Source organism: Engystomops pustulosus, chromosome 2, assembly GCF_040894005.1.
Source record: "Engystomops pustulosus chromosome 2, aEngPut4.maternal, whole genome shotgun sequence".
Lineage (NCBI taxonomy): Eukaryota > Metazoa > Chordata > Amphibia > Anura > Leptodactylidae > Engystomops > Engystomops pustulosus.
Window position 1 is genome coordinate 97,028,296 of NC_092412.1, and position 24,569 is coordinate 97,052,864.

General features: G+C 41.7%; 1 protein-coding gene across 1 annotated transcript; it reads left to right on the forward strand.

Moving 5' to 3' along the window:
• The first annotated feature begins 1,035 nt into the window (after positions 1-1,035).
• Positions 1,036-11,409, forward strand: LAMP1 (lysosomal associated membrane protein 1). The gene is made up of 9 exons (XM_072135612.1): positions 1,036-1,346; positions 4,318-4,433; positions 4,839-5,058; positions 5,143-5,304; positions 7,309-7,493; positions 7,844-7,966; positions 9,215-9,281; positions 9,361-9,531; positions 10,536-11,409. The coding sequence occupies exons 1-9, from the start codon at positions 1,301-1,303 to the stop codon at positions 10,673-10,675; spliced, it is 1,230 nt and encodes a 409-aa protein (XP_071991713.1). The 5' UTR covers positions 1,036-1,300; the 3' UTR covers positions 10,676-11,409.
• The last annotated feature ends 13,160 nt before the right edge of the window (positions 11,410-24,569 follow it).

Consider the following 24,569-nt stretch of genomic DNA (forward strand, 5'->3'; position numbering starts at 1 on the left):
TCACTTTCGGGCGGTCCCAATGCCTGGTGCAGCTCCCAGATGCTCCGGTCCCCCAGGCTCCTTTTCTTTCTTCTCTTTGCCGGTAGATCGATGCGTTTCTGACGGCTAATACAGCATAGAGAGCCGCTAGGACCCACGCCGATGATCGGGAGCTGCACCGAGCATCGGGGCACCAGAGGGTGAGTATGTAAATTCTTTTTTTATTGACTCGTGTATAAGTCGAGGTGAGTTTTTTCAGTATATTTTTTGTGCTGAAAAACTCGGCTTATACAATAGAATATACAGTAAATGTGTGTGAGTGTACCGTCAGGATATACTAGGCATACCTGGGCCCAGGGTACTGGGGGGCCCCACATAAGGCTGTACCTAAGCAATCCATGAGGGAGGCTGGGATGAGGGATGAGGGAGGCTGTATCTAATTAAACCATAGGGGGAGAGGGGTGCATTATATTACATAACCATGAGGTGGCTGTTTAGTATGATAAACAATGGAATATTTTAGGGAACAGGAGACTGTTTTAGTTTCTGAATTTTTAATGCCACCATGTGAGTTCACTGCAGGTTGTGGCCCAGGGGCCTACTATAATTTGGAGCAGACCCTGTGTATAGTTGTGTATATTTGAGGGCCCCCTCAGAAGTCTGCTATGGGGCCCAGCCTCTCCTAGTTATGCCTCTGCGTTTGTACTTTTATTGTCACCATTCTGGCTAAATGTCATTTATCAATTTACTTTTAATTAAAATGTTTTCTTGTTCCTTGTAAATTGAGCAGAATGTGTCTTCCCCGCCCCCTCACAATCCCCACAGCCACACCCTGCTTGTTAGTGCACGCTCGGCGTGTGCCGCCGCAGGCCGCTCGTCTCTTTTATGTTACACTTGAATATAATCTTCCCTTTCCACAATGTAATTCTTCAAATAACTAGTAATGATATCATAGACATTTCTGAAAGGCTCTAGAAGAATAGGGTCCATAGAGGGCGGGGTCTCTACCAGGGGAAGCATTGCTGTCTTCACATAAGGGCCAACACATTCAATTCTAGGTAGAGTTGTCTCCGGGAAAATGGCTGCCGCCGGCTCTACCGCCTCCCCATACTGGATGCCATCTCTCCTGTAAACAGACGGAGCTTCGTCTCGTGATATCAGACGTCACTGCATATGACTTGTGTTGCAGAGCTTCCTCGTACCGGACTGTGCGGTGTACCCTGCTGAATCCCGTGAGGCCGGTGCCGCCAGTGCTGTGTGCTGGGTAGTGGAGCTCAGGCGGACGAGGTTCTAGTGTGCAGAGGTCATACCAGGCAGAGGGATGAGCAGGCTCGGGGAGGCCGCGCTGGCGGTGGCGCTGCTGCTCGGTAAGTGCTCGGTGCCCGGTCACGTCACGTATTACCGGAGAGCTCTGCTCCTGCCATTCCGCACTTGTCAGCGAGTCTATTGTTATCTGCCTTCAGGATCCTGCACACTGTGCGTTATTAGGCACCCAAACCGCGTTATAACAGCGCCAATATCCCCATCAGAGTTGTGTGCACAGTCAGCCAGGCTGAAATGGCTGATAACAGGGAACAATAGCCGTGTAGTTTCTAAAATAACAAGGTAGCTGATTATTATTTATTTTTTTGCTACTCCTCCAGGTCTGGATTTTGGCCCTCTATTGGATGGTTCTCCCTGATGTGACTGCTGCTCTCCTAATACAGCCCATGATGGCGCATGCGTTTTATACTAATATATGTACTATAATAATAGGATTTGTCTCCTGGGTCCGTATTCTGGAGCCCTGCACCTGCCAATGGGGCCAGCATGCAGACTGCTTTATATATCGGGCGCATGGGCCAAAGACCCCACACATATCTGGGGGGGTTGTCTATTTAACCATATAGAATAGCTTTACCTAATCGTTATTACTAGTAATATTATTATTGGGGTGGTCAATGGGAAAGCTGGGGCTACAGACAAGTGACGGAGACAGGAAGCGATTGCGTTAGAAGCTCAAACCCCCCCGCACTGAGCGCTCTCAAGATCCTAAGATAACTGAGCTAAAACCAGTTTGTCTTTTTATTTTTCTTTGTGCAGTTCCTCATTTAATCCCTTTCCTGGGATGTCGCGCCCTTTTCTATACGTTTCTTGTAGTATCTGAAACTCATAGAATGTGTGGTCTAAAACGTCCAGAACTTTAGTCAGTGGTCAATGAGAGGGGAGAATAACTGTCCATTTACTAAAGTGTACATTCAGTGTTCAGGAAGTGTTACATTTATTACCCAGTACTATGTATCATCTCCTCATACTGACCTGACGTGACAAAAACTAGAATAAAAACAAAAATAAAATGAGCACCTATTGTTGTATTGTTTGATCCACTTAAAGCCAAAAGTAGGAACACAGCATGGGTGCTTGTTCATGTAAATTCATACAATTCATTGTGCTCATCCATATAAATAAACGGATGATCACGTAATACACGTGTCCTTCAGGAACCATTTTAAGCTTCAGATCATTTGTTTTCAGAAGTGTGAAGTCTGTAGGGCTACTGTCCTTATAAACAGAATGAATGCACTTCCTCTGATCACCAGAAGTGGGCAGCATCTGTGAACCTATAATATAGTCTAATGTCCATCTTTAAAGAGAACTGCGGACTACAACCCCAAACATACCATCACACAGGAACAATATGTCTAACCAAGACTTAGCTAGTGGTTATGTACACTAGATCCTTACTGGGAGATGATGCCACCACCATCATGGTCACAATGATTGTAGTTTAGCGTTTTCTGCTGCGGCCTCAATTCAGGAGCAAGTGGGAGTAGTGGAGTATTATAGTCTCAGAGCAACTTGGACTGAAGGGGCAATGACCATTAAGGGCTGAAATGGATGTCTTCTACCATTATGATTTACCACCAGATAGTGGGTCTGCATTCGTGGACTCTCTCATTTCACTAGTGGACTGTAGACCCACAGTAAGACTGGAAATTACAGAATCATCCAACACCGATGCAGTAGGGTTGGTTTAGCAGTAATGTTGTCGGAGTGGGAAATGCAGCCATCACATGGACTATGTTACACATAACATAAAGTGCTGTCTGCATCTGCCTTAAAGGGATTGTACCAAGTTGGGTCCTGTGGTCACTAATTGATAGTGGCTGGTTGGCATGGTCCTGCCACTCCATCCAATAGTAATAGTACTAAGGGAAATTGCAGACTTATCTCCTGCACTCTCATAGACACTGAATGGTGCTGGTAGACATCATTCTACCAATTAGTAATATCCCTATTCTTGTGAACTACCAGGTTCCCAGCATTTAGACCCTCACCAGTCTGATTGTTATCCTCTATTGGATACTATAAAAACTTGTTTATGCCCCTTTAATGCAGTTTTTCCTGAGACGTTCCTCAATAGTTTGGGTTGAATATTCAGCTCAATGTTTGGAATCTGGACAACCTAGTCCTGACCCGTTCAGATGCCCCTCTAATATCCACCATCCAGGTGCCCTATACTGTATGTGTGCATGTCTCCAGCCATGTTGTCCTATTTTCATGTTGTACCAGCCTGCTTTTCCTTATTGCCCTGTGGAATCTCTCGCTGACCTGCTATAAGCAGAACCAGTGGCTATTGTGTAACACTTAAAGTATTGTTCTCTGCTTGTTTATAATGCGAAAACCGGTTTACCTGGATGATTCACATCACGAGCTAAAGCATAATAATATCCTTGCCAGAGAACAAAGCATGAGCAAGGCAAGGAGAGATCCGCACCTCGGTGCATGACTCGGAGACAGGTTTCCAATCTTTGCTGTCTACAGACCTGCCCTTGCAGAGAACCCCTTTAACTTCAGCGGATGATGCATCGATGCAAATGACATTATATAACCAAGAGGGAAACTCCCAAGAATCGGACTGCGTTGGTCTTCAATCGTCTGAGAAGGAAACTAAATGTATTGTGTAGTATGAGAAGGAAGACTCTTGTAACCAGTGTAAAATTGGTGGTCATTTTGTGGAGTATTGTTGAAATAGAAGGCCCTTAAGAGGCAAAATTGGACGATTCATGATGATTCACACAAAAAAAGAAAACCAAATGCAAATATTATATATTTTTTTTTTTTTGGTATTTCACTTTGTGTTTTGTCACATACCTGCTGTATAAAGAAAGGATTGAAGCATAAGATGTAATAATTTGTATGTCCTGGTGCCAAAATAGAACAGTTTATCCTCCCCAGTAGGCTCGTCTCGAGGGTTAAAATGGGAGATCCCAGGCTTCTATTATAAATGACCCATCTGATTTCCCTCTCCCCTTTTTTTTTTTTTTTTTTTTTTTTTTTTTTTTTTTTTTTTTGCAGGTATTTTCCAGTCTGGGTGCTCGGTTCACTTTAGTGTGACAGAAGCTGGTAAAATCTGTATACAGGCTGACTTGTCAATCAATTTCACAGTGGAATATAAGAATGGAGACAAACAGGTAATGTGTACACGTGGTTACTCAGTCTGGCGACCTGTTATGGAAACTCTGCACTTATTTCTTTGTATAGAGCCATAGGTCTTTACTAGATGTTGTCCTAAACTATTTCCAGAAATTTTGACATTTTGTGTAGCATTAAATTGTGCATAACCATGTTTTGAGAGCCAAAATGACACTGCTTTGTCCCCCATGTGGTGGCAGTCTGGTTACCTTGGATATGTAATTGATTATGAAGGGACCAGAACAACCTTTACTGTAGGAATACCAAGCCTTACAAACTTCAAGAAAGTCCTAAAAATGGTGTCTTAAAAGGGTGTGTTATGTAGTCCTGCATGCGCTGGCTCTAGAATGTAATGCAACTTCTGTAGATGTACAGTTTTTCCATGTATATTTTATTTTTTCTAGGATGTAGCCAAATTTCCATTACCTGAAAATGCAGTAAGTGACAAGAATAGCTCTTGTGGCAAAGAGAATGGCACGGTACCACTTTTGGTGATTGTGTTTGGCTCCAACCACTCCCTCAGCATCAGTTTTAATAAATCTGACACCGAATACCATGTGGAAAAGCTTGTTTTTACTTATAACCTTTCTGATGCCGTTTTTTTCCCCGGCTCTACTGAAAATGGTAAGAAAGATTAAATATAATAAAATATGTGTGTGTGTGTGTGTCCTTTCATGCTATAAATATTTATAACCCTTAATTTTTCAGGTACCAAGCAAGTGTCCTCAGATAAAACAGAAATATCTGCTAGTACCAAACATTTTTATCAATGTACCAGTCCACACATCATCGCAATGGGAGCTGTAAGCGCCACCTTTCATCATGTTAAACTGGAAGCCTATTTAGAAAACGGCAATTATAGCACAGAAGGTATGGGAGGCTCCATTTAATGTATTTTGACCACAAAATGCAAAGCTTCTAGCTCTTGTCAGTAGTTTTGGAAACTCTAAACGACCAGCATGTCCTTCTGTGCAAAGTGTACCCTTTCTTTGTTAAAGGACACTAAACCAAATATGTATAAGACTGCATTCACACTACCGCAAGGGGGACGTATATACGGCCGACGTATATACGGCCGATATACGTCCCCCATAGACGGCAATGGGCGCACGGCGCCCTACGGGAGCGGTACGGTGCAGCACACGTGCGGCACCGTACTGCTCCGTGCCCCGTGAAAAAATAGGACATGTCCTATTTTTTCAGGGCATACGGCGCCGTGCGCCATATATCCCTATGGAGAGGGGCGGGGGTGAGCAGCGCTCTCCCCCTCCTCCTCTCCCCACGCGCTGCCGTGTGCCCGCCGTGCTACGGTACGGCGGGCACCGGTCGTGTGAATCCAGCCTTAGATGGGAACTAAAGCAGCAGAATAGCCTTAAAGGAATACTAACAGCAGAATCTTGTAATCTAAAGCACTGACAAAAAAAATATATATTATCCTCCTTTGCCTAAAATATTAGTTTTAAAATTAAGCTACGCCTGAGTGGGTCTAGTGGGATCATCGGCTCTGGGCTCCGTCACCTCAAAATTATGTTCACCCCAGCAGACCTTGCTGCCCGCCCCCTTCTCTCTCTGGCCCAGCTGGAGAACTGGTGACGTCACCTGGCTCTTGCCTATTCCCATTCATGCGGGACTGGCAGCAGATGTTGAATGAGGGGGCTCCTGGCAATGTATAAGTGATTCTGGATTCTACTGTTTAGTTTTCCTTTAAAGGTTCACGTTCCTGGAACATCTTTTAATACAAATTTGTCTTGTGCTATTTCTCTTAGAAGCGTATGACCACTGGGCGTTGCTGATACTCTGATCAGTGTGGCAATACCCAACACAGTCTGGCACTGTCCAATGAAAGCTAACCATTTCTGACTGTAGGGTCACACAGTTTGGCAAGTGGAATTGTTCATGCCTAGTTTTTATGAATTTTGAGACTAAGAATTCTAAGAAAAGATGCTCCATCCTTATTTCGTGGGTATCCAACAACTTAAAAGAAAACCTACCACTTGATCCCGGCTGAAATGACCTCCTCGCACCACCCTCTCGGCTCTTTACCACTGACCCAGGACCTATTTTTTTTTTTTTTTTTTTTTTTTGGACACAAACCAGTAGTTTTGGCAAAAAATGATTCTAAAATCTATAGAAAAATGGCTTCGGCACTTCGCTTACGTCACCCTGGCAATTCCGCGCACTTTGATATTTAATTATGCACACCCCATCTTTGTTGTGTTCCTTCTCCTTGGAGCAATAGCCGGTGATGTCACTCGGCTCTCGGCACTTCTTGCGCATGCGCAGTCACTGAAACTTGCGCAGCCGGCCACGAAACATTGCAGCTGTGCAAGATTGACTGCCTGCCCATGCGTGAGAAGTGCTGAGTGACGCCTCCAGCTCTTGTTCCAGGGAGGAGGAAGACTATGAAGATGGGGCGTGCATAATCAAATATCAGAGGTGATGTAATTGCCACCAATTGCCAGGGTGATGTAAGTGAAGCACCGAAGCCTCATTTCTATAGATTATAAAATACTTTTTTTGCCTAAACTATCGGTTTGTGTCCCTAAACAAAATATATGTCCGGGGGGTCAGTGGTAAAGAGCCAAGAGGGTGGTGTGAGGAGGTCATTTCGGCCGGGATCGAGATGTAGGTTTCCTTTAAAAGTGTAATAAGAGCAGTACAAGGTATTTTACTGATTTGTATTGATGGGGCATTTCTTGTTGGGAAATTGATTGGCAGCTTTTTCTTTAGGTACTAACAGTGTAAATATTGACCCTCTAAATTTCATGGTTCTATACTTTCAATAAGAAATGAACAAATGAAAGTACAAAATACAGAAACTATAGTGGTCAGGAGACAAGTGTTTTATATTTGTTGTATACATTTTTATTACAGCTACTACTTGCAAAGAAGATGTTTCTCCTACTCCTGCACCTAGTCCAACGCCAACTGCTGCACCAGTAAACCCCAAAACGCCTGATGTCATTGACTACAGAGTTAATGACACCTCCGGGGCAGCTTGTCTGCTGGCCAAGATGGGTCTGCAGCTAAATGTCACCTACAAGACTAAGGATGACAAGGTTTGTGTGTTTGTTTCCCAGCAAATGGACTTATATTGATGGATTAAAGAGTTTTTTTTCATCTTAAAGCATAACCATCATTTCAAATAATTTTAATAGTATATTTTGGGGAGGGGGGGGGGGTGTTATGACATTAGGAAGTTCAATTTGTTATGTAGAAAATAAGGGAACATAAGAATGAAAGAGACCCAGCTCTGGTGTAGTGCTTTTTCCACTTCGAAGTCTTTATAAGTGTATGGAATTGTGTTTCTTTTCTTAAAAAATCTTTCACTATTTGTGTTTCTCCACATGTGGCCATGTTGGCTTTATATATATATTAATATTTTAGTTTTTATTTTCCTTTCACTTAGGATGCTTCTTATAGGTTTAATATTGAACCAGCTAAAATCCAGTACAATGGATTCTGCTCTAAAACGTACACAACACTGAACATTACATTTGGATCAGACTTCCTCCTGTTCAACTTCACCTTGGTAAGTCTGAGGCCATGTCTGGAGTCACATTTCGCAAAGATTTACTGGTGCGCTGTATATTTTCATATTTCACCACAAAGAGGAAACAAAAACCAAGATGTAGAAAGCATAAAATAACAAGTGTTTATACAACACTTTATTAGAACAATTAAAACAAATCCATTTGAAAGAACATACACACAGAAAAAGTCCACCAATGGTTATAATCACAATAAACCTGTATGCAGGTATAGAAGGTCTAGTCCTCAGAACTAGTCAAGGTATTTGCTTACAAACAAGTATTGCACATAAACGGTTATATACAGACCAAGGGTAGAAACCACCCGACACTTGCTTCTCCTTGCTTCATCAGGGGTATGTGTGTGTATATAGACCTGTATATGTTCTTGTCCTCTGTTATTCCTCTGGGTAATGTGCAATACTTGTTTGTAATAGAATACCTTGACTTGTTCTGAGGACTAGACCTTCTATACCTCTATACAGACTTATTGTGATTTATTTATTATGTATATTTAGTTATTTGACGATCAGTGGTGGTGGTTGTTTTTGGAAACCATCTGTTTGATCTAGTGGGGGTACATTGTGCCTGTGCCCCCAATTACTTGTATCTGTGTTAATATTTTCATATTTATAACTGGTAGTAGAAGATAGCGCTCGGCACAATCCAATTTGAGTGGTCACAATGCAGACCAATCGCGGGGCAGTATTAGTCACTGTAAGAGACTCCGGCAATACAATCCTATTCTCATAACACTGCTGGCGGTGCTCTGCTGAAGTGACATATAGTCCAATCAATATTCAAATAAAGAGAGGATGGGCGGCACTCACCATAGCTGTGAAAAATCGGTTTCTTTATTTCAGGTTCATAGTACAGGGAGGAGCGGGACCTGGTGACGAGCCGTTTCGCGCCTACTGGCGCATCATCAAGCCAATGACCTGGCTTGATGATGCGCCAGTAGGCGCGAAACGGCTCGTCACCAGGTCCCGCTCCTCCCTGTACTATGAACCTGAAATAAAGAAACCGATTTTTCACAGCTATGGTGAGTGCCTCTCATATTTTCATATTTATGTTTTTTGCAAATACTGCAGGACCATGTAGGGCTTTGCAGAAGATAAAATCTGCAGCCAAATTCCCTTTTTCTCAGCTCCAGTTTCTTCAGTGTTGGTCCACAATGACACATGGCACTAATATGTACAATTCATTGTGGTTCATCACTCCAGCTGAGTTTTTTTTATTCTGTTTTGCAGAACGCCACAGAAAGCAAATTTTACCTTCATCTTGTCCACTTAAACCTCACTGTTCTTGATGCTAAAGGTGAGTTTTCTAGCAACAACCATCATTTCTGTCACTTTTAAGCAATGTGAGGGAACTAATGGAACCTGTGTCTGTATAGATCCCAACATTGATGTAGAGAACGCCAGCCTCTCCTACCTGCAGACTACAACACACAAGTCCTACAAATGCAGCTCCAAGCAGACTCTCCAGGTTACTGACAAGTTTTCAGTTGACACCTACAGTCTTCAAATTCAGCCATTCGATATCGACGAGAATAAATTTGGACCTGGTAAGAAAGCAATGTGAATTGTTGGTCACTGTTTCACAGGGATCTATTACCATGGGCTGATTTATTGTATGGTTATACCTTGCTCATCTGCAGTATCTTTACCTTTTTCATAGGTGATCATACTTTATTTTCTGATCTACACAGGATGATAGCTGTGTGCGTTACTTGATATCACTTTTTCTGGTATAATATAAATTGTATAAAAACAATCATTTAAATGCCATATAGCAGTGGTCCCCAATCTTCTTTCCCTTAAAGGAAACCTACCATTTAGAATGGTAGGGGTAAGCTGTAAGTACACTTTCGTTAGTGTTATAAACCGCGGTATCGCGGTTTTAACACTTTTTAAACTTTAGAGCAGAAGGGGCTTCGGCGCTGCGCGCGACCGTGCGCGCGCAACATCTCCGCTATTTCCTATGTAGGCACGCGCCAAAGCCTCTGCTGATCTAAAGTTTAAAAAGTGTTAAAACCGCGATACCGCGGTTTATAACACTAACGAAAGTAAGTACCGGCACCAGCTCACCCTGAGCTGGTGCTCGGTACATACAGCATACACCTTCCATTCTAAGTGGTAGGTTTCCTTTAAGATCAGTAGAGTAGGCATTGATTTTACTGGAGACCAAATACCTGGCTCAACATTGACATGGCCCAGTGGATAGGGGAGCAATGCCAGTATAGAGGACATTTTTCCTGGTCACAGGATCCTGCAGCCGCATTTGAATACAAATTTCTACAATGCTGCAAATTTGCATCTTGTACCATCTCCCCAAGATCCTTGGTTACCAGACATTTTTTATTTGCACACTGTTGCTCCGCACAAGTTTGTAGATAGCTATAGCACAAGTCCTCCTTTGTTATAGTGCCCCTTAGTGGTCTTTTTACAATTAACAAGAATGGGCAGTTATCGTTGCTTAACATGTTATTGCATCCTGAGTAATAAGTATACATGCTGATCTCGGCAGAAATACTTGATCATGTCATGGATGTTTTTTCTTTTCTTGTAGCTGTGGAGTGCTCAGCGGATCAGAATGGCATGTTGGTTCCCATCATTGTCGGGGCTGCACTTGCAGGTCTAGTTCTCATTGTGCTGATCGCCTATCTCATTGGCAGGAAGAGAAGTCATGCTGGATATCAGACAATATAAAGACCAGATCTTAATTTCAGTAAATTTACCACTAGCTCAGTTCAGAATTGCAGTGAGCCCACATTTTGGGAAAGATTTCACGCAAATTGCTTCATACAATTTCTGCAGTTTTAATGTGAACTACCATTTAAAAAGCATATACTGACTATGCACTGAGCATCATTTTCCCAAACTACCAGTTTTTCCGTGGAAAATGGGTTATCAGAATAGGAGAAACCAAGTTCTTTTAAAGTGCAAAAAGGGAAAAAAACAAGTTGCTTATGTGCGATTGCACTACTTCTGCATCCAGTACTCTACTTCAATTCTTCTTATAAAAGGGAAATTGTTCATTATTACATTTACTAAGTATTTCAGATCACCTTCGCTTGTGATTCCCAGCCTAATGACTTACATCTATCTAAAGGTAACAGTTTTTTTTTGTTTTTTTTTTTCTACGGTGATCATAATTTTGTCTGCAGCTAGAGATGGTAAATGCCATGCAGGGCATTAATAATGCACTATTACAATTCTTTTCATTCTTGTTTGCGGTTCTAGCAGCTCTGCTTTTTCAGAGCTATTAATTTTCTAAAAAAAAAAAAAAAGGAAAATGGATGCAATGATTGGATGATATTTTTCTGCACATGTGTACAGTATAGATAATGTAAATGCAGAGCTCCTTGCTTGATGCCTGGTTGGGGTTGTACACTTAAAATGTTTGCATTGCCTTAACAATGCTAATAAAGTTGTTTTCTTTACATGTGTTTTTATTTTCTTTTATTGATATTGTTTTGTCGGCACATCCCTTTTTATGCTAATTTATTTTTGCCCCACAAATAAATTGCCCTCTATCCACAAATTTATATCTGATAGGGCTCTCGCTGATCACTTATATTCAGTAGCAGTCACATAGAGTTTAAAGATGCAGAAGACATTGTGTCATTCCTTTTATGGGAATGTTCATAAAAGCTGTGACAAACCAGGGAGCAATAAGTTACAACTTTATGATAAATAAGTGGTTTTGATTAAAGTTTGGGCTCTATATCGCTAAAAGGTTTGCCATCCCTATTATAAGATCTGGAAATGTCTGGTGAAAGTTATTATATTTATCTTTATGGATCTATCTTTATCTTGTGTCACAAATTTTTTTAAAACCTCTGTGAGGAATCACCCTTTGTAGGATAATAGGAAAATATTACTCCCGGATTCCAAATATGGATTCCAACCAGTCTCTGGATCAAAGCAAAAATTATGTATCATACTAATGTGTCTAGGTGGGTGCCTATACCTATCATGTAGAGTGTGTGTGTCCTAAGGATGTAAAATGTTGAGAAAATTGTAGAAGTACAGTCTGTGTAAGCCAGGAAAAATAAAAAAAAATCTGATTTGAATATAAAAGTGCTGTTACCTTTTATTGGCTAACCAGAAAAATTACATTTGTTGCAAGCTTTCAGGGCTGCTGAAGGGGCATAGGTGCCATGAAAGCTTGCAACAAATATACATTTTCTGGTTAGCCAATAAAGGTATCAGTCCTTAAAGGGGTTTTCCAACTAAGACAAGTTAGGGCCTATCCACGAGATGGGGCTTAACTTGCTGATCAGTGGGGATTAGAGTGCTGAGACCCCCACAGATTGCGAAAATGAGGGGTCCGACCGACCCCTTGTCGCTTTATAAGAGTAATGGAGTAGACGGGTGCGCAAGACTATTCTGTTCCATTAATCTCTATAAAGCTGACGGAGATGCTCGGCAATTTCCGTCGGCTCCATATAGATCAATGGAGCAGAACAGCCATTCGCAGCTGTCTACTCCATTAGTCTGAGGAGCGACGAGGACCCCGTCAGACCCCTCGTTTTCGCAATATGTCCCCCACTGATGAGCAATTTAGGCCCTATCCCGTGGATAGGGCCTAGCTTGTCTTCAGGGGTAAACCACTTTAAGCACTTTTGCAGTTTTTACACAAAAGTATTTACCTCTGATAAGGATGTAGAGGTATAGGTAGTTAAAATATAGACAGGTAAATAGACAGTAATAGATGAGGGATAGGTAGGAGATGGGTAATGAAATAAAAACATAGATGGGGCATAGACCACAGATAAAGGTATACAGATGTGGGATTCAACTTTGCTCTGTACTTTGGGAGCGAGAAGTATGTCTTGTTGCAAAAAAAAAAACCCTACCTTTTCTAATAAACAATTCCAATATTTAAAATGCACTTTATAGTTGCACTATTTAAATCAAGCTTTTTGTATATCTAAAAGTATTTAACTTACCGTATTTTTCGGACTATAAGACGCACTGGACCAAAGGACGCACCTAGGTTTTAGAGGAGGAAAAATAGAATGTTTTTTTCCCCCAAATAGTATGCCAAAGTATTTAATAAAGTAACAGTAAATAACTGGGAAGTGCAGCCATGTTCCTCTTTGGAGAGGGGCAGGGGCGAGCAGCCTATCTTTAGATAGAATTATGCTGGCACGTAGTCAGGGGGTCTCAAGAGTTACCAGGGTTGTATAGGTATGAGTATATGTGACAATGGTCACAAGAGCTTACAATCAATGAGGAGGACGACGACACAGGAGATGACAGTGCTTGTACAATGGCCACAAGAGCTTACAATCTATAAGGAGGAGGGGACACAGGACATGACAGTGCTTGTACAATGGTCACAAGAGCTTACAATCAATGAGGAGGAGGAGGGGACAGAGGAGGTGACAGTGCTTGTACAATGGCCACAAGAGCTTACAATCTATGAGGAGGACGACACAGGAGGTGACAGTGCTTGTACAAAGGTCCCAAGAGCTTACAATCTATGAGGAGGAGGACACAGGAGATGACAGTGCTTGTACAATGGCCACAAGAGCTTACAATCTATGAGGAGGAGGACACAGGAGGTGACAGTGCTTGTACAAAGGTCCCAAGAGCTTACAATCTATGAGGAGGAGGACACAGGAGGTGACAGTGCTTGTACAATGGTCCCAAGAGCTTACAATCTATGAGGAGGAGGACACAGGAGATGACAGTGCTTGTACAATGGCCACAGGAGCTTACAATCTATGTGGAGGAGGACACAGTAGATGACAGTGCTTGTACAAAGGTCCCAAGAGCTTACAATCTATGAGGAGGAGGACACAGGAGATGACAGTGCTTGTACAATGGCCACAAGAGCTTACAATCTATAAGGAGGAGGACACAGGAGATGACAGTGCTTGTACAATGGCCACAAGAGCTTACAATCTATAAGGAGGAGGACACAGGAGATGACAGTGCTTGTACAATGGCCACAAGAGCTTACAATCTATGAGGAGGGGGACACAGGAGATGACAGTGCTTGTACAACGCTCACAAGAGCTCACAATCTACCAGGGGGACAGCAGCCACTACATACCAGGCAACAAGTGGTTAAGAGTGTGAGAGCAGAGACCCGGGGGAAGGGAGCACTAATCACTTATCTGATCCTGTGAGAAGTTACAGGTCAGACACAGCGCTGTACGGGCTCGGCTCCTCTCGGGCTACTTACAAGCGGGGATTGTCAGTGATTTTCTCCTCCCCCTCTCTCTCTCCACTGCTGCCATAATTATCATGTATATCAGTGCCCTGCAGAATTGTGAGCTCATGTATAGTGCCAGCACTCAGTGTAAATCTAATGACTGATCAGAGGAGACATGTTCTTCTACCTGGCTGCCATTTCAGCTTCTTCCAGCCACAACTCTTCTCTGCAGCTATAGCAACCACAAAAAGTTTATGCTCCTCGCTTCATCATTTCCTCCACCTTCTTATGACAAAATTAATACTGTTCTGTTGTCTCCTAGAGATCACTATTATGTCCCCAGAGTAACCATTATAATAATCCCCTCACAGTCATCAACAAAGTAACAGTGCCCCCACACCGTAGCCAATATAGTTACAATGCCTAAAAATGGTACCCAACAGTCACAGTGCCCCCACACAGTAGCCAATAGGCATAGTGCCTGTCTCTAGTAGTCCGTAGTCACAGAGCCTGACCCTAGTAATCAGTAGTAGCCACTAGTCATGTCCTCAATATCCAGCATTCTTGCCCCTAGTAACAATAGAGCCACCACCAGATTTTCTTTTAAAAAAGTGAATACTTACCTTTCCATACTGGCATTTACTCCTTTCCACGCAGTCAGACGCATCACAGCTTAAAGGCCTATTCAATCCTTGACTTGACAAGTTGGCTAGAATTTTAACACCCTGCTTGTGCAGATCCAACTCCTGTATATAGGGCATAGCTAGGTGATATGGGATAGGTAGATGATTTAGGGGAAGATAGAAAATAAGTAGGGATTATAGGGAAAGATAAGTATTGCATAAAGGGATAGATAGGGGGTAGGTTTGGAATTTAGAGAATTATAGGATATAAATGAATAAGTGGATAAAGAAATACATGGGGTGTACAGTCATGGCCATAAGTTTTGAGACTGACAAAAATGTTAATTTTTACAAAGTCTACTGCATCAGGTTTTATAATGGCAATTTGCATACATACTCCAGAATGTTATATAGAGTGATCCGCTTAAGAGCAATTAATTGAAAAGTCAGATCTTGTTGCAGTGAGCTCAGCAGATTTTGGTGGCAAAGAACCTTTTTAAAGGGAGTGTGCGAGCTTGGTGGTGAGTGTGCATTGATCCTAAGTGTGTGCAGTGTCCAAAGTGGCACTTACGATTAAGGGACTTAAGTTTGAGGGGCTTTAGCAGGTAACTGCTGTATTTTGTGTTACTTTTACTGTGAATTCTTTTTTTTCTTCTGTATTTCTCTTGTAATCCCCATTAGAATAATTGACTCCATAAGTGGCATTGCTACACAGTGTACATCCTGTGTCATGTATGCCGTTCAATGGGGAATACTGCTGTGTGGGATGTGTGAAAATTGCTCATCTGGAAGCCCAGATTCTGGATCTAAATGAGCAAGTTTCAAGGCTGCGGGCAATTGACAATATGGAGCGAAGTTTGCTGTTCCTGGAGCACAAACTCTCTGGGGAAGATGGGTGTGGGGAAGGAAGTATGGAGGTGCAGAGTGAGGGGGCAGCTAGTTGGGTAACATGTAGAAGGCGGGGTAGAGGGAAGAGTTGTAGGGAGTCTAGTCCTGATCTGGTACACCCCAATAAGTTTGCCAGGCTGGCGGATGAGGGGGATATCGGCTCTGGGGTAGCAATGCTGCAGCAAGACGTGGCCTCTAGCAACCAGGGGGACTGTCTGCTCCAGTAAGAAGGGTAATGGGAGCATAGGCAAGGTCAGACAGGTGCTGGTAGTGGGAGATTCGATTATTAGGGGAACACACAGGGCAATCTGTCACAAAGACTGAATATCGTACAGTGTGTTGTTTGCCGGGTGCTCGGGTTCGGCATGTTGCGGATCGGGTTGACATTTACTGGGAGGGGCTGGTGAGGAACCAGCGGTCGTGATCCACATTGGCACTAATGACAAAGTAAGAGGGAGGTGGAAGGTCCTTAAAAATGATTTCAGGGATTTAGGCCATAAGCTCAAAGGTAGTTTTCTCCGAAGTACTGCCTGTACCACGTGCCACACCAGAAAGGCAGCGGGAGTTCAGGGAGGTAAATAAGTGGCTCAAAAGTTGGTGTAGGAATGAGGGCTTTGGTTTCATGGAGAACTGGGCTGCCTTTTCTGTTGGCTACAGGCTCTACAGTAGGGATGGGCTTCACCTCAAAGGGGAGGGTGCAGCTGTTTTGGGGGAAAAAATGGCTAGAAGGTTGGAGGAGTGTTTAAACTAGAGACCTGGGGGGAGGGCAACTATATACTATGCAGGGCAAATATACAGTGTAGATAGAGAGCTGGGAAGAGTCATAGTCCATGGGGGAGGAAGGGGGGCTGGAATGAGATTGGGGAATAAGAACAAAAGGAATACGGACAGGGAAAACCATATACAGTGCATGTGCACAAATGCCAGAAGCCTCTCAAACAAAATGGGGGAACTGGAACTCTTGATGTTGGAGCGGAAATATGATATAGTGGGTATCAGCGAGATATGGCTGGACAGTATCTATGACTGGGCTGTTGCTATAGATGGTTATAGTCTTTTTAGAAAGGATTGTATAAATAAAAAAGGGGGAGGGGTTTGTTTATATGTGAATTCTTGCCTCAAGCCTGTCTTGCGAGATGACATCAGTAACGCAAATGCAAATGTGGAGTACCTATGGGTGGAGATAAGGGGAGAGAAAAAGAATAATAAAATATTACTAGGGGTTTGTTATAAGGCTCCAAATATAATGGAGGCAGCAGAAGAAATGCTGATAAGTGAAATGGATGTGGCTTCAAAGCATGGTGAAGTACTTATCATGGGGGACTTTAATTACCCAGATATTGACTGGGGGGCAGAAACCTGCAGGACCTTCAAAGGTAGCAGGTTCTTGTCAACAACAAAATTACCTGTCGCAACTAGTCCTGGAGCCAACGAGGGTGGGCACTGCTGGACCTTATCCTAACCAACAGACCTGATAGGGTATCAAAACTACAGGTTGGGGGGAACCTGGGTAATAGTGATCATAATATCATTGATTTTGTATTACGATTTACTAAGAGCGTTAAGGAAGGGGCAACCAACACTCTAAACTTCAGGAGGGCAAATTTTCAGCAACTAAGGGAAGACCTTAAAGGCATAGACTGGGACAATGTTCTCAAAGACAAAAGCCCCCCCCCCCCAAAAAAAAAATTTGACTTTTTCTCATATATTCTAAAAAAAAGCCCTGTGAGAAACACATACCTTATGGGAAATAGCATAAAAGGAACAAGAAAAAGCCAATGTGGCTAACTAGTCTTGTAAGGAAAGCAATAAGCGAGAAAGATAAGGCATTTAGGGTGCAAAACGTGAAGGTAACAATGAGGCATTACAGGATTATAAAGAGAAAAATAAATCCTGTAAAAAGCAGATAAAGGCCGCAAAAATTGAGACAGAGAAATATTGCCAGGGAGAGCAAAAATAATCCCAAATTATTTTTCACGTATATAAATGATAAGAAACTAAAAACAGAGAGTGTGGGTCCCCTTAGAAATAGCATGGTCATGGTGGAAGGAGATGAGGAAAGGGCCAAGCTACTGAATGTCGCCTTCTCAACTGTCTTTACCCAGGAAAATCCCCTGGTGGAAGACACAATGAGGAATAATGTAAATTCTCTTTGGAATGTCAACAGTTTAACCCAGTAAGAGGTACGGCGCCGCCTCGCAACCACTAAGATAGATAAATCACCTGGGCCAGATGGCATACACCCCCGGGTTCTGCATGCACTATGTACCGTGATAGACAGACCGTTATTTTTAATATTTGAAGATTCACTGAGGACTGGTTATGTTCCACAGGACTGGCGCATAGCAAATATGGTACCAATATACAAAAAAGGATCAAAAAGCGATCCTGGAAACTACAGACCTGTGAGTCTAACTTCTGTGGTGGGGAAAATATTTGAGGGGTTTGTTAGAGATGCTATCCTGGAGTATCTCACTGTGCATAACCTTATAACCCAGATGATACTAAGCTGTGTAAAGTAATAAATACCGAGGTCGATAGTTTAGCATTACAGAGGGATTTGTGGAAGCTTGAGGAGTGGGCAGAGAAATGGTTGATGAGGTTTAATGTAGATAAATGTAAAGTTATGCACTTGGGCCATGGAAACAAAAAGTATAATTATGTTCTAAACAGTCAATTACTTGGTAAAACTGGAGCTGAAAAGGACTTGGGGGTATTGGTGGATGGTAAACTTAATTTTAGTGACCAAAGCCAGGTGGCTGCTGCTAAAGCAAATAAAATTATGGGATGTACCAAGAGAGAAATAGATTCTCATGATAAAGACATAGTTTTGCCCTTATACAAATCCCTGGTCAGACCACACATGGAATATTGTGTACAGTTTTGGGCACCAGTGTATAAAAAGGACATAGTAGAGCTGAAACGGGTGCAGAGGAGAGCAACCAAGATTATTAGGGGAATGGGGGGATTAGAATACAATGATAGATTACAAAATTTGGGATTATTCAGTTTAGAAAAAAGACGACTGAGGGGAGACCTCATTACAATGTACAAATACTTGAAAGGACAGTATAAGGATCTCTCCAAAGATCTTTTTATACCTAGGCCTGTGACCAGGACAAGGGGGCATCCTCTGCGCCTAGAGGAGAGGTGATTCTACCATCAACATAGACAAAGGTTCTTTACTTTAAGAGTAGTGAGACTATGGAACTCTCTGCCGCAGGAGGTTGTTATGGCGGACTCTATGTACATGTTCAAGAGAGGCCTGGATGCCTTTCTGGAGAGAAAAAATATCACGGGTTATGGGGATAAAACATGTATTTAATTCTTAAAGGTTGGACTTGATGGACTTGCATTTTTTTCCAGCCTTATATACTATGATGATACTATGAATATTTGCCTAGAAAATTAACTTTTTCCCCCAAAACACATTTCAACTTAATTGCAGGCCTGCCTTAAAAGGAGCAGCTAACATGTTTCAGTGATTGCTCTATTAACACAGGTGTGGGTGTTGATGAGGACAGGGCTGGAGATCAATCTGTCATGATTAAGTAAGAGTCACACCACTGGACACTTTTAAAGGAGGCTGGTGCTTGGCATCATTGTTTCTCTTCTGTTAACCATGGTTATCTCTAAAGAAACACGTGCAGTCATCATTGCACTGCACAAAACTGGCCTAACAGGGAAGAGTATCGCAGCTAGAAAGATTGCACCTCAGTCATCAATTCAAGGAGCGAGGTTCCATTGTTGCCAAAAGGCTCCAGGGCGCTCAAGAAGGACCAGCAAGCGCCAAGACCTTCTCTTAAAAGTGTTTCAGCTTCGGGATTGGGCTACCAGCAGTGCAGAGCTTGCTCAGGAATGGCAGCAGGCAGGTGTGATTGCATCGGATATTCTGAAAAAGGTACAGGGAGTGTACTGCTGTGGACTGGGGTAAAGTCATTTTCTCTGGTGAATCCCCTTTCCGATTGTTTGGAACATCTGGAAAACAGCTTGTTTGGAGAAGACAAGGTGAGCGATACCACCAGTCTTGTCTCATGCCAACTGTAAAGCATCCTGCAACCATTCATGTGTGGGGTTGCTTCTCAGCCAAGGGAATCGGCTCTCTCACAGTCTTGCCTAAAAACACCTCCATGAATAAAGAATGGTACCAGAATGTCCTCCAAGAGCAACTTCTCCCAACCGTCCTCAGATGACGGAGGAGGGTAAATATTGGGAGAAAAGAGGAATAAAAACAATATCAGATCTGTTTGTAGACGGGAAGATGAAGACTTTGGGGACCATCCAAAAAGAGGTTGGAAAGAAGAAGGGGGATGAATTTAGATTTATGCAGTTGAAAGCAATTATAAGGGAATTAGAGAAGGTAGTAGATTTTGGTGTAGGAGAATCAGAAATCTATGAAATACTCAAAAATAGAAAAATGATAAAAGGAACAATATCACTGTTATATAGGAGTCTTCAAAAAAAAGAAGAGGAAAAACACCCTATAAGTTGTCGGGAAAAATGGTCACAGGATATAGGTATTATGTCAAAGGACAAGTGGGATAATATGATTAAGGATATGCAAAAAATAACAGGGAATCCGGGGTTTTTGGAGACACAATATTTTATTATGCACAGAGTGTATTGGACGCCTAAAAAACTGAAAAAAACGGGTTGCAGAGATAATTCGCGCTGCCCGAAATGTTTAAGAGAAGACGCGGATATATTCCATCTGTTGTGGAGATGCCCGAAATTACATAGATACTGGAGGGCAGTTACGGAAAAAATTGAAGCCATATTCCAGATAAATTCTATATTTGAACCCAGTATATGCGTTTTAGGGTATATAGAGAACCCAAAAGAAATAGGCAAATATAAATATCAAATTCTAATGCTGCTATTGATTGCCAGAAAGATAATTGCATCCATGTGGATGTCAGATAAGATCCCAAAACTAATTATATGGGAAAGGTATATTATAAAAATCTTGAGACAAGAACTAAGACATTCCATAAAAATAGGAAGGAGATCCACCTTCTATGAGAAATGGAGGACTTGGATCGATAAACTAGATGTGCATGTAAGGAATTTATTTATGTAAATATATCTTGTATGTAGAGACTGTGTTGATAATAAATTAGGGGGGGGGGGGAGGGGAGGGTTATAGGGGGAGGGTTTTAAGGGGGGTAGTACGATGGGTTGTGAAAAATGTTTGCTTTGATTTTTGTTAATTGAATTGGAAAAATTGTAAGAATAAGGAACACTTGTGTAAGAACTTTTTGAAAATAAAAAAAAATAAAATAAAATAAAAAAAAAAAACTCCCAACCGTCCAAGTGCAGTTCGGTCATCAACAATTTCTTTTCCAGCATGATGGAGCACCATACCATGAAGCAAAGCTGATAACTAAATGGCTCAGGGAACAAAACATAGAGATTTTGGGTCCATGGCCTGGAAACTCACCAGATATTAATCCCATTGAGAACTTGGGGTCAATCATCAAGAGACGGGTGGACAAACAAAAACCGACAACTTGCACAATCAATGCTTGCATTATGTAACAAGAATGGACTACTATCAGTCAGGATTTGGTCCAGAAAGTGTTTGAGAGCTGCCAGGGGGAATTGCAGAGGTCGTGAAGAAGAAGGGTCAACACTGCAAATATTGACTTGCTGCAGTAACTCATTCTAACTGTCAATAAAAGCTTTTGTTACTCATAATATGATTGCACTTTCTCTATGTGATAAAAACATCTGACAAACACACATAAAAACCAGAGGGAAACAGATCATGTGAAAATATAATATTTGTGTCATTCTCAAAACGTATGGCCATGACTGTAGTGAGGGAGTAGAGAGAGATATAGGAATAGGTAGGGGATATATTTGGCATAGGTAAGGAGTTCAGGGATAAAGACAGAATAAAAAGGAAATCGAGGGATGAGGAATGGCGTATAGGGAGAGATAGGATCTAGATGGGATATAAGGGATAGAAATGATATAGGGGATTTGTAGTGTATAAATGAAAAGATAGCAAATAGGCAAAGGATATTGGGACATAAAAAGATAGTTTGGTAATAGAAGGAAACATAAATAGGGAATAGAGGAACATAATGGGGTAGTTAGAGAATAGGGGGATAGGTAAAGAGGAATAGTTGGAGTAGAAGTCTCTAAAAGGGATAAAAATGGGATAGGAGTATGAGAGTTAGATAGGGCATAGGTTGGAATTAGAGATATAGCTAAGGATAGGTAGGAGACGGAGGGATAACAGGGGTGGCAGAGATGGACACCACCAATGCTCTGCCTGTTGGGGTGGGGGGGGAGTTGAATCTACACTGCAGGATTGACAACCAGAGCTGGAGATTCTCAACTCATTCCCATGCTGCCACCCCCATCCCTCTCATCATCAGGCTCCTATGCTGGAGAGGCAGCTGCAAGAGATCTGCCCCCATGTGTCATTGGTAATGACAAGTGTCAAGTGTGGCACGACACGTTGGGCGCTGAAATGGTTTATTTCTGGAAAAATTCCTTTTGTCACTATCTTCTACACATTACTTTTTGGAAAGCACCTATGAGGCCAAAATGATCAAATGATGTGACTGGATTTCAGAAACTATATTCCTCAAGGAATTTCCTGTGGGTTACATTTTTTTCATTTATAAATTAGGCTTCATATTCACATGCAGGTCTTTCAATTCTGTGCCGTCATGGAAGCAAAGCTTAAAAACCACAGGGTTGGTTTTTCATATTTGTAGAAAAACTGCAATTTTCACTGTCCACTAGTCATTGCACTTTGTGGAAAGCACCTTTGGTGTCAAAATGCCTGCTATACCTCTTCATAAATTCCTTGAAGGGAGAGGGTCCAAAATGGGGTCAATATTCTAGGCCTTTCAAAACTCCTATCAAAATAAATTGGTCCTCATCTGATGCTGAAAGTTCCTTGAAGAAGTGGAACATTACTGTTCAGCTTGTAAGACTTCTAATGTGTCATATAAAAGAAAAAACATATCACCCACATGAAGAACAATGCAGGAGATTTATAATCAAGTATGCAACCTAATTTTATGATTTGTGGTCATCTTTAATCTTTGTTTGCACCAAAAAGTACAGATCTCTCCACTTTGACCGAATTGGCGAGGCTTCAGTCTCAAAAGTGAGCAATGCACTTCTCACTTGTGCCGACAGATTTACAGGAACACCGTCTTTCTGGCCAACCCCCTCCCCCATACTTCTGCTCCAGGTGTCCCTGGGAAACATTCCGCAAAGTATTTTGCCTCTCAGTCCTGCCTCCTGTGACATCATCACAAGCACGCCCTGCTGAATGAAACTATAGCTTGTACATGGATAACAGAACTTACAGGGCAAGGTTTATTCAATGACTAGAGAAATTGCGGTATTATAAATTTTGCAACTAGAGAAGAGTGTAGTACTGAAGAGTCTCAACCCTCCCCTCCATCCATCCCACCTTCTATACCTATCCATCTTCCTGTCTACTATATCTACGGCACCTTTTTATCTACTGCATCTAGCTTAAGAAATGTTATATTGCTCAACCAAAACTTTGCTAAATCTGTGAATAAATCTTCACATTTTAACTTTTTTTCAAAGTTGGAGCAAGATCCGGGTAACTAATCCAATTGCAAATCCAAGGGATTTAAATAGCCTGCCCTACAACATATCAAAAGTTTTTTTTAAATGACAATTACTCTTTAATTCCCCACCTTCAAAAATCTAACTTTTTTTATGTTTCCATGTAAAGAGATGTATGAGGCTTGTTTTCTGCATAACAAATTGCACTTCATAGTGACCGTATTTAATATTCCATGCCGTGTACTGGGAAGCAGGAAAGAAAATTCCAAGTGCAGTGAAATTGGTGAAAAACGCATTTGCTTGGATTTTATGGCTTTCACCTTGCTCCCCAAACTTTATTTTCTGGGTTGGTCTGATCACGGGGATTAAAATTTGTATTGGTTTTATAATGTTTTTATACATTTGCAAAAATTAAAACTCCATGTTCTAGTGCTAATAGCTTGTTCATACTTCAGTGTTCAGAGCTGCGTCTGGTGTCAATTTTTGCAAGATGAGATGAAATTTTCAGTGCTACTATTTTGAGGACTGTACGGGCTTTTGATTTTTTATAAAAAAAATTTTCATTTTGTAAAATGGCGAAAAAGTGTGTCATTTTCAACTTTGTGCACTATTTTCCATTACGGGGTTAAACACCAGGAATAACCACTATTATATTTCGATAGATCGGACATTTTTGGACGTAACGATACTCAACATGTTTATGATTTTTACTGTTTATTTATATAGCCCCCATTGCAGGGTTAACAGCCGCAATTGGCGCTAGCACCTATCGCAGGTGTTAGTGGTGGGTGTTTGCTGCAATATGCTTGTGACCCCTCTGCAGCTGACATGTGATGTACTATTACCTCACACATCGTTAAGGGTTTAAATCTGTCTAGAACAAGTTTTTGAAGCATTTTTCTGGCACAGCCCAGACCATAATGAAAGAGGTCTAAATGAAGCCGGTGTAAAAAATTCTTCATTTTGTTTTCTTTTTATGGCTTCAGCAATGTTTACTGAACCATGGTTTTCAATGTATTTTTTCACACATCAGTTTTTTTCCATTGATCCAATGTCCAATAAATAGGACAGGCTCTAAATGTTTTATTCCACAAACCACTGATCACTGGACTAAAAAAAAAGCACATTGAAAAGAATGGTTCAGTAAGGCATCAGTAAAAGTTGCTGAAGCCAGTAAGAAAAAACAAATCTGCGTGTCCATAAGACAAAGTGAGAGCTTCAGTGAAAAAAAACCTCAAGTGTGGAAGAGCCCCAAGTTAAATAACCAGACACCTTCTTATTCATTTTCAATTCTTCTTAGAATATACGTATAAGTATTTTAACTTTCATATATAGGAAAAAAAGTTTAAAACACAGG

Coding starts and splice junctions, on each gene's coding strand:
- LAMP1 (XM_072135612.1), top strand. CDS start 1,301: ATGAGCAGGCTCGGGGAGGCCGCGCTGGCGGTGGCGCTGCTGCTCG. Junction 5,059..5,142: donor CCCCGGCTCTACTGAAAATG/GTAAGAAAGATT, acceptor TTAATTTTTCAG/GTACCAAGCAAGTGTCCTCA. Junction 9,532..10,535: donor CGAGAATAAATTTGGACCTG/GTAAGAAAGCAA, acceptor CTTTTCTTGTAG/CTGTGGAGTGCTCAGCGGAT.